The following is a 10979-nucleotide window of genomic DNA, read 5'->3' as shown; positions in this document are numbered from 1 at the left end:
CGAAAGTGTATTTCTACCAGATAAAACAAAATCTGCTTTAGGCCTATATGGACATGGTTTTTACACTTGGATACAGTAACAAACTTGGCGCTGGTTCCTCTCCTGGTTGTTGTGAATTTTGTGCAACAACATCTATTTTTTAAGTTATCAAAATTACCGTAATAACAGAAAAGTAACGCACCGGTGAACGCAGCGTACGTGACGTCAGCAGAGTCAAATTCCAGGGATGCTTTTCCGGACAAAGACGGGACTTGTCTGGACGAAGAAAGTTTGTCGTTCGTGTCGTGACTGACTGACTGACTGCAGAGGGAGGAAGTCGTGAGCACAGGATTTATTTGCTTGACCGTTTCACCTCGGACTTTTGCACGGTAACCTCACCCTTGTTTTTTACAGCTTTATTAGCGCCGTCGGACAGAGAAGCTCTCGTGTGGGATGTTTATGCTGATGTGCTGCACGCGCGACGGAAACTAACTTCAGGATTAGCTTCAAACAGGGACATGTTTTTTTTGTTTTGTTTGTTTTCTACTAAAGGCAGAATGCAACAGACTGGGAGTAGCCTGTAATAATGTACATTACTAACATGATGTGTTGTTAGTCTTAAATATGGAGGTCCTCGTTTTGATGGCCTAGCTGTAAAACTTGCATGGATTCAGAAAAAAGGATTGACCGCCCAGAGCAGCCATGTCAACGAGCATCAAAGGAAAAACATTTGAAAACCATCGCCCTCGATTGAGATAACTCTTTATTAGCTTGTTGATGTCATTATGTTTTATTAGTTATTATTAATCGTCGACTATTATAATAATTCATGTGGACAATTATTTGATAAATAGAGAAAAAAAAATCAGCACATGATTAAATGTATTTTCTGAGGATATGCATTTGATGTTACTAAAGGAGATTTAAAGTCTTACCTAAAACGACAGCTCATGTTAAAAGCCTGGATCACATGCATTAGGGGCCTTCAAATTACGTCCATAACTAAGATGCAAGTCCAAGAAATCATGATGCACAATACAGTATATTGTATTTCTATAAATTTGGTAATGAGGTAGGCTAACACAAGCACCAAGAACACAAGTTTCTAAGTTAATTATTTTGTCCAGATTTGTTGATGTGTTCCTTTCCTTGGTATTCCCTTATCCTTATTATATCTATCAAACATTGGTTATTTGTAGAGCAATACGAAATGTTTTTTTTCCTGGTCAATGATCACGTTTTTGTGTATTCTTATAGGCCTTGTATTGCAAAACTGTTTGTTTCAATTATTTTTTGTAAACCAGGTGTGTTTCTTTGGGTCAGGATGGCTACCAAACGCTCTGTGAGGTCAGACGAAAGCCTGATGATGATGCAGGAACTCGATGACCGGCTGAAGGAGCAGATTGACAAACTGGAACATGTTCGTCTTGGTGCAGTTGAGCTGAAGGACAGTTTGTCTCAGGTAGCTACATTAGGCATGATGATATAACTGGTGAAAAGTCCATTGTCATTAAGCTCTTGGAATATGTAAAATATTGTTTCCTTCAACAGTGCAACGATGATCTGAGCCAGTCCATTGCTGAGCATCTGGAATGGTTGAATCACTTGTCAGAACGAGTGGAGACTCTTCACATGAGCACAAGTGTTTTTGTTCAGGTGAGAAATGTTCTACCTCCAGCCCAGGTCCACACAGACACTTACAATATGTCACAATCGTAAAACACAATAGATTAATAGCCATAGGAATGTTTTTTGTTTCTTTGAGGAGAGAAAGTTTACGGCATAAAAACTGACCAAATTCTCCCTTTTCAAACATATTCTGAATTTGGGAGAATTTGCTGGTCAAAAACTTTGTTCCACGTAGACAATGTGTTCTCACATTTTCCTAGAAAAGTCTTTATAACAGTTGGATGCCAGTTTCAAGGCTTCCTTCCTTTTGTGGTAGCAGAACCACAGTGTAATCACCGGTTTGAGGAAAACCAAAGAGGGTTTTTGTGCATGTATCATTCACCATGGCTCTAATTTCATTTCCAACATTGTCAGTGCGAGCGTGACTTTTGAAAAATGTAACTGTCCTTCCTCTCTGAGCATGATGAAATTCAAACTTACTTATAAAACACAACATCAACTGAAATCTGATTGGTAGTAAAACTAGACTTTGACAATGATCCTCTATAAAACAGGACCTTAAGCTTGGCTTTTATGGTGTAAATTACCAAACAGTTTGTACTGTAAATTACCACACAGTAATTGCTATACAGACAGCCTAATGCCTCCTTAGCCCTGTCACATTTGTCTGCTTTACCTGGTTGGATAATCCAGTCCTGTTTATTGCTCATAACAAGGAAAAACACATGTGATTTTGTTAGGGTTAATTCCCCATGTCCTCCAAACAGAAACATAAGAAGATTACTGAAATGTCGAACTTGGAAACGTAGTGGACAGTTTACGTTGCATTGCTGATTTCTCCTTCATCTTTTTCCAGATGAATCCCAAGCCTCGTGCATGGGCAGGAAAACAAGGTTCCAAACACAACTACCGCTGGGCACGTCTGCACCAGGCCGAGGACGCCCAGTCTGAGTTTGGCTGGTCTCCCATCCGCACGCGACGGAACAGCGATGCTGCCTCTGAGATGTCTTGTAACTGGTGACCTTGTGGACTGTGGCTAATAGAGCGTACAGTGTAATATTGTGCAGCTGGGCTCGCTCATACCAAATTCAAGATTGAGTATGACAGTCTTTGCACATTTCATTTTTTCATGGGTACATTTTATCATGCCAGGTTTTACATGTAAATTAGAACTCCACAGTTTTTTATGCCCTGTCTTGATCATCTTGCTGAACATACTATATTTTCTTATGTATGGCTGTCTGACATAGTTACTATGTCCATGTGTTGAATTTGTGTCAGATACTCCTCAATGTGTTTTTCATAAAGAAAACAATTTTATAATAAATTCCTATGAGGACATTTAAGTATGATCTTTGGTCTAGACGAGTTGTTTATGTTCCCCTGCCTGCCTGATGTAATGTGTGTTTTAAACGTGTAATCAGGCGTCTTATGTGCGGTCACATGGATGAAAACATGTCGATGTGGATGTAGGTCAGTATGCTTTCCCAGCAGGGGGCGCTGCTCTAACTCCTCCATTATATGACCGTGTTCACCACACTGTGTCAATAAAGCTTTGGCAGAACGCGTGGGTGATAATTCTGGAAGGAGCGTCTGGTGCTAAAGTAGCACTACATTATTTTGAAGAACCGCTTCGAACTCACCGAGTTAAACTTATTTTTGTATCTATATTAATCGTTACGGGTATCACGTTAACCCCCGACAATATGGCAGAAAGCGACTGGGACACCGTGACTGTGTTGAGGAAGAAGGGGCCGACTGCTGCCCAGGCCAAATCCAAGCAGGTTAGCATAAACCTCTCACTTTGTCTTGTGTTTTTGTTTTATCTTTTGAACCTGTTTTGAACTGTTGGTCCTCAAATGCGTTCAAAAGTGGGTAGTAAACGCTAGTTTATTATGTATCAGTAAAAATGGCCATTTAGTAAATGGTTAAGAGTTGAATTTAGCAGCAAATTTCGCCCATGCTTCGTGGGTGGGTTGACTTTAAATCTTAGTTTAGTTAGTAAGAACCATGAAGCTAAAGTTCAGTTAGCTAACGTTAGATAGCTACGTTAACCGACGCACTTTGTGTAACTGGTACCAACTCCTCCGACAACCCAACCTCAAAATATGTTAAATTTAGTCCGAGATATCGAGAGTAGTAGTAGTAGTAGTAGTAGTAGTATTTCACGGGAGACCAAAAATAGCAGCTAGCTAGCACTGGTCAGCGAACCTAAACGGGGTTTACTTGGCTAAGGCTAGCTAACGTTAACGTTACTCATACCTAGCGCTACTTTTAGTTTTAGTTTGTGTGTGTGTGTTTGTGGATAGGATGTCATGTGCAACCCGCATGTGGATGTCTGGTAATATTTGTCGGAAGACATGTTGCTAAACATCACTGAGCATGCTCCAGAGCCCTTTCCTGGGATGCGACAAAGCATACACCTACTTAAACTGCTGTTGACGTACAACGTTTAAAAAACTGCTTATTATACTGAAGCATGTGGAAAGCAACCCGAAACATAACAGCCAAACCAGCTGTCCCGCTGGCTTTGACGTGCTCAAACATGATGGGTATCTTTTTGTTTAACGTGTGCGTCACTTTGATAAGCAGATCCATTACTCATTACCCACAGCTACATGAGCCCTGGTCGTAATGCAGTCTGCTGTCAAATTAAAGTGGATTATGCTTTGAAATTTAAGGTGTGCACATGTTCATGTTTTCTCTAGGCTGTCACGGCTGCTCAGAGACGTGGGGAGGAACTTGAGACATCCAAGAAATGTAAATTTCTGCTTTCTGTAAAACATTTGGTAAAAACCACAAATCATTTGCTGAGTGACCTTATTGTGATTCGTTTGTAGATATTCCTCTCTTCACCTAAATTGTAATATTGAAAACATGCAAGCACTGATTTTGTTGTTGTGCCTTTTTTTTTTCTAAATGGATGTCTGTCTCCTTGAATGATGCCTCACCATTATCTTGATCCACCACTTATCACACAGGGTCGGCAGGGCAAAACAAACAGCATCTTGTGACCAAGAACACAGCCAAATTGGATCGGGAGACAGAGGAGCTGCATCATGACCGGGTCCCCCTGGAGGTGGGCAAGGTCATCCAACTAGGCAGATCACAGACTGGCTTGACCCAGAAAGACCTGGCCACTGTGAGTGTTCTCATATATTCATTCATGTGCACAACATATTATTGATGCATTGATACAACATGACAGCTGGTATTGATCCAGCCCCATTTCCTGTATGCTATAATGTATGTGCTGTGTGTTTTTAGGGGTGAATGTTTTCAATGTCCGGTAGTCTTTGTGCATTGTGTGTTTGTTATTTCTTAATTAGTACTCTGTTATACAAATTTGTCACTGGATAATCTAGCGTTAAGGATGATTAATGGAAACCTATTACTAACAATCATAATTTGGTTTTGTTAGTCCTGCAAAACATGTTTACACACGTTTACTCGGTAACATTGTCTGCTCTTATTGTTCCTTTAATAAATGATCCAAAGCCATTTCCTGGTCACGCCTTACCATCATTACATTTATCATGTAGCTAATAAAAGACTGTTCCCTCACTGATTATTAACATGGAAAATTCAAGGAACCAGTGATTTGAAATCTTGTTTTCTTTCAAAAACAACAAAATGAAAACATTGCAGCCCTAAGAAAAATTGATTCCCATCTATGAGAGCTGTTTTTGCATGCTGGAGTAGTTCTGCTGGCTTTAGGCTTTGTGGTTCGATAGAATTATAAATTATGTATCATAAATCTTTTCCTCAGAAAATTAATGAGAAGCCTCAAGTCATTGCAGACTATGAGTGTGGGAAAGCAATTCCCAACAACCAGATCATGGGCAAGATAGAGAGAGTCATTGGTAAGAAATCTGTTTGCTATTATCTCACATAATGTAATCACTTTCATTATATCTCAGTCGCCTGTTTACGTGATGTAACCCATGTGTTGATCGGTATGTCTTTTTAATCTGCCATGGATAGGCCTGAAACTGCGCGGGAAGGATATTGGCCTGCCCCTGGAGGCAAAACCCAAGAAGAAATAAGCACAAAGCCTCGAAATCAGCCCCCCCTCCTGCCCCATGTTCCCCTGTTACTGAAACCTGAACCCCTTCCCCACACCACCTCCTAGATCCCACAGAAACTCTCCTCATCTCTTCCCCATCCTTTCCTCTAACCCGGGCTGATCTCACCTGCGTCCTGCCTGAGGACCTGGTGTTCACCGCTTTACAGGCTGCATACTTAACAAGTCATAATCAAAGGAATGATCGAATACATTTTTCTCAACGTCACAAACTTGCGAAGTTCCGTGAATTTCTTTTCACCTATGTCTGCTTAGGCTTTGGCATGACAAATTCAACTTTTGATAGTGATGCAAAATCAGTTAAAAGGTGAAGTCTTTTTCATGACCAAACATTTTAGTCTGACTTCAGTTCTGAGCATGATGTTAAGCCAAAAGTGCTTGATTGCATCTTTTTCACACACTTAAGACAGTGGGTGGATGTCATTACAGTGTTGAAATGTTTTAATGCTGTTCTTTGTTTTGATCTATAAAATAAAGTTTGGCAACTCATGACATGTCTGGGTGTGGAATGGTGACATTTTCTGTAACTGTTCCTCAGAAGTCTTTCTGTCAATTAACCTCAAGATAGTCACAAAATGCTTCTTTTTTTTCTTACACCAGCAATCAGTAAGACCTCATAATGCTGCGCTAATACAAAGACACATATCAACAATATACCAGAATGAACCTTCAAAAACTTTAACTTTATAGAAGAATATTTTAAAAAAAATGTCCCCATTTACCATCAGAACTGAAGTTTGCTTGTAGAAACCGATGGAGAAAGTATATGTGTCAACCAAAATGTGAGTGTAGTAGTAGCATTAGGACACTAGATGTCACAATGTTACAACTAGTAGTAGATCTACCACTGTAACTGCATCTACTGTCAAACAATGCATCAAAACGTGGTGCAGTCTGTGCCAAGTTGAAACAACTTAATATAAAATGGTTAAAATGTTTGTGAATATTTTATAGTGCATAAGTTGCAGTATTTTATAAATACGACACTTGTCATTACTTCATACTGTTAAAGTAAAAATGTTACTGGAGAATTTGAGAACCATTTGCAGAGGTATGTTTAAATTTCTTGTCATCTCTAATGTTTCTTTGAAAGACTGAAATGATTCGACCACCCTTGTTGAGGCTTGGCTCTGAGTAGCTGTCATTTCCAGGGCTCTTTATTTCTCTACAGTGCCCCACTTCATTACCATAGGTTATTGATTCATGTATTACTAACTTGGCAGTGGTAAGGCTGCCTTCTGTTTTTATTAAAGATTCATGGATCTAATTGTTGCAAAATAATAAAAGCAGCATGGCATGGGGAAATGCAAGCCAGGCAGAGCACATTCAAGGACTTGTACCTGATGCCAACAAAAATTGCAGGGAGCACTTGTATTGACCAGTGCTTAAAGGCTGCTGGAGTGTGAAGAATTAGGATGAAAGCTGAGGAAGTCTAGTTAATCAGGTTCCTCTGTTTAGCTGCAGCTCCTCTTTACACCAGGGTTGTAGAGGAAGCCTCTTGACTTACCTTGATATTCTCATCTCATCTCTTGCTCTGGGGATTTATGTAAGATATTGTCCTATAAGCTTCGGTAATGAAGGTATTAGTTGCTTGATATTGGTGCGGCAGCAATGCACCAAAGGTCTCTTTAGATGAGACCGCCATAGAGACAAAGGAAGTGACTACCCTAAAGTCCTCTGTCCTGCATGACCTCTGTCAAGGCCTTCGGTCCAATCTCTGGTTTGGTGAGTGAGGACCTTGTGGTGCCCCTGGCACATTTAGCACCAGTAAATCAACGTGGTCATCAGAAGGCTAAAAAAACAGCCCGAAGAAATCTGCAGCTGTGACTACATTATAGGATCTTCTTGCTCGTGGTACACACTCCCAGGGGATGCTTGGTAACATTAAGTGTCACCTTTATCTTTGTAATTAATTCGAGAGTGGTGCTGCCATGTCACTGACGGTTACTCTTGGGTTCCTTAATAGGGCCAGCCCATGGCTTCAAGCTTTGAGCTGTGTTTCAGGGAAAAGTAATTAACCCATGGGCTAATTGTAGAGTCCATGAAGCATGCTGTTGCAGCTCCTACAGCAACAGCATGCACTTAACTAGTGTTGGCAAATAGTTGCAAACAGTTAGATGGAACTTGTGTGGTCAAAACATGGAACCAGAAGAGCAAGGACACAAATGAGGGACATAACTGTCAAAGCAGCCACTGACTATAACCATGTGAAATGTCCCCAAGTGAATTGAGGGCTAGAAACAGTCCACAGAACTGCATCCCAGTGAGGACAAAAAAGGTCTGAGGCCAAACCAAAAAGCCAAATGCTGGTGGATCAGGGCTCAGAACAGTTCAGTACTGCTGGGTAAGATTAGTTCCCAGATTGACACTTTTCCATCCTAGTAGATTCAATAAAGAGTCCCCAAGTCTTAATAATCTCAAGGTGGGCATTGGACACAGTATATCAAATGTCTTCAAGGTATAAACAGAAACTGTGTCATTTAATTTTTTATAGCAAGCAGGAGAAACTGATTTCCACTCTCTCAGGATAACCTTTTTTTTTCTTTTTCCAATGACCATGTCAAGCCCGAGGGCTTGTTGTAATGCAGGGGTGGGGGGATTGAAAGTAGTTTTAGCAACCCAATATAACCAGCAGACCGTCGGGGATTAACTGTCTGCAGTATATGTCTCTGTACAAATGAAAAATGTCATCCCATAAACTCCTGAGCCTGGGACATCAACACAAAAGATGACTTGGGGTCCTGTCTCTTCACTTAACCTTATAACAGGTCGCAGAGACAGGAAGAAAAAACTCTGTATAGTTCTTGGAAAACTACAGCCAATGGATGACACTAAGCAGAACAGGCTGTAGTCTAGCAGCGATAGAGCGCAGGTTGATCCCGTGATTCCCATCTCAACCCTTTGCCTATAACTCATAAGAAATGTCTTCATCAATGTCCTTAATCCTTTAATGCAAAGACAAGGGGTTGCCAGAGACCAACAAACAGATACTGGTTATAAGGTCATAGAAGTTGTTTTCTTTGGGCATCATATCAAAATGAGGTATAGACTCCCTGACAATAAAATGCTGAGCAAAAGATGCAAAACAATTCTTGTAAATGTAGAGATCTTGAATTACAGACAAACCCTCATCTGGACAATTTAACATAAACAACCTCCATCAAGTCTTGCAACTGATTGGAAATTGTGCCTTTTCTTTTTGCTGCAGAACCAGCCAACAACTAAGGTTAGTATATGGCATGTAATTTGAGTAGATGTACTTGCATGCTGTTGTAGATACAGTTTCAGGAGGAATTGAAATATTGACTTGTACATAGAAAAACATTTAGTACTTCTGCATCAGGTGCTATATTTATTTAAAGGGATAGTTCACCCAAAATTCAAATTTCAGAAGAAGTTTCAGAGTCCTTCGTGCCTTCTCGGAGTTACAGGGGGGTTCCGTGCAGCACTGCATGTCCATATGGCAGTTGCGAACGGGGCTCACTTTTCTTCGTCCGAAAAGACACACCAAAAACCATCCAAATACCTCCATACTGCTTGTCTGTAATGTTCCTCTTGTATTGAAGCCCCAACATGAGAAATTGTTCCGAAAAAAATTAAATAAGTCTATATTTTAAGCTTGTTTGTAGCGGAAGCTCCCAGTGTCTCAGTTCACTGCTCTGCCTGTGTCAGTGCAAATCGCGCGAGATTATTTAATTTTTTTCGGAACAATTTCTCATGTTGGGGCTTCAATACAAGAGGGATTTGAATTTTGGGTGAACTATCCCTTTAATGTGTTTGACGCATGTGCAAAAACTGGCAATTGCAGGTAATGCTGGCAGATGGTGTAACAGACGCAATGACTGTGCAACTGCTGCTATAAAATTATACCAATTTCGATTCTAATTTCAAGTTTATAACCTAATTTAAATTAAATGTAGGAAAACAAATACGAAACCCAGCCAATGATTTTACATTATGTCTCATTGCAGGTGTTGAGACATTCATCTCTAGGGGTGTAAAGATACCAACAGAGAAGCTAATGGACCTGGTGGTGCATCAGAAGTAGTAAGGCTGGTAAGTTTAAGAGTGTCCTGAGTGATGTTTCTCACTACACCACTTTCATACCTGAGCTATTGGAGGTTTGAGTGCAATGTCTCTGTGTTTGTGTTCTTAGGTCCTGTACTGAAGATGGTATGCTGGGATGCATATTTGTTCAAATCAAGTATGCAACCTCCTGACCGGTGTTCACTCAGCAAACAAAGACAGGAGCCTTGCTGCTGTTACCAGGGGGGTTATTTGGATTCTTGCTCAACAGGCTGCTTCACTCGGTGAGTGTGTGTGTGTGTGTGTGTGTGTGTGTGTGTAGGGAGAGAGGGAGACAGAGACTGACTGCGTTCCTGGAAATGCCATTCCATTGGTCAAAACACCATGGCAACATAGTTCCACCTATGACAAGGGAGCAGCCAGTGGTTTTGAAGGAGTGATGTGGAGCAGAAAGCTACGTGGGGGGGTGGGGGGATTCAGGAGGGGCAGCCGCGGGGGGAAGGGTTGGGGTGTGTGTGTGTGGGAGGGAGGGGGGGGCATGTGGTCTGTTTTGGCCTGAGGCTCCAAACCCAAATTGAGATTCCACAACACGTCCAACCTGTTGTGCTGATCGGTGCAGTGCACTTTCTGTCTCTCCCACGACAGCAGACGTTTCTCCTGCAGTCGGCTTGATTGAAGTTTCGGGGCTCTCTCTCTGGCCTTTAACTCACACCTGTTAATATTTCCTCCCTCACATCTTATGGATAAACCATGTCAAAAAAATAATAATTCTACCTCACATGAAAAGTCACCTGAGTTACTGCCATAAATTGTGTTTCATGCTTCACCTAACAGCAGGACCACTAGACAAAAGGGATGTCTAGTGTTGCCTGATGCTAGAGGCAAAATTTCACTATTTCTTACAGGGGTTAAAGTTTTTCATTCTGCCATTACAATAGACGCCACAGTCTTGCATAATGTACTTTAGAGGAATAGAAATTCTAAGCCAGAAAATAAAGACAAGACGCACAACAAAGAACTGGTTATTTTATATGCAGCTGTACGCTTCCTGTCACAAAACATGGGCACTGTTCTGTGGCCGGGCCCCAGCTTCCTCTTATCTCTCTACACCTGAATGTGTAGGAACGACATAAGAGGAAAATGAATTTTACCCCATACGCAGAGGCTAGAGTCCTTGCCGCAGCGGTTCGATTCCACCGGTGGCCCTTTGCTGCATGTCGTTCCTCCCCATTTCCTGTCTCTCTCTCTACAGCTTTCCTGT

The 10979-nt window shown here is 41.2% G+C and overlaps 2 protein-coding genes across 2 annotated transcripts; both read left to right on the top strand.

Moving 5' to 3' along the window:
• The first annotated feature begins 1282 nt into the window (after window positions 1–1282).
• Window positions 1283–2847, top strand: LOC146977228 (uncharacterized). Its single transcript, XM_085793286.1, has 3 exons — window positions 1283–1441; window positions 1531–1635; window positions 2465–2847. Exons 1-3 carry the CDS (start codon window positions 1304–1306, stop codon window positions 2627–2629), a joined length of 408 nt encoding a protein of 135 aa, XP_085649412.1. The 5' UTR covers window positions 1283–1303; the 3' UTR covers window positions 2630–2847.
• Window positions 2848–3165: 318 nt separating this feature from the next.
• edf1 (endothelial differentiation-related factor 1) lies at window positions 3166–6184 on the top strand. The gene is made up of 5 exons (XM_085793285.1): window positions 3166–3392; window positions 4317–4368; window positions 4590–4750; window positions 5378–5471; window positions 5593–6184. Exons 1-5 carry the CDS (start codon window positions 3315–3317, stop codon window positions 5652–5654), a joined length of 447 nt encoding a protein of 148 aa, XP_085649411.1. The 5' UTR covers window positions 3166–3314; the 3' UTR covers window positions 5655–6184.
• Window positions 6185–10979: the final 4795 nt, after the last annotated feature.

The sequence above is a fragment of the Trachurus japonicus genome, chromosome 12 (genome assembly GCF_045865225.1).
Source record: "Trachurus japonicus isolate A0001 chromosome 12, Traja_1.0".
NCBI lineage: Eukaryota > Metazoa > Chordata > Actinopteri > Carangiformes > Carangidae > Trachurus > Trachurus japonicus.
The sequence above is the reverse complement of the archived record's forward strand: the minus strand, read 5'-3'. Positions and strand labels throughout refer to the sequence as shown.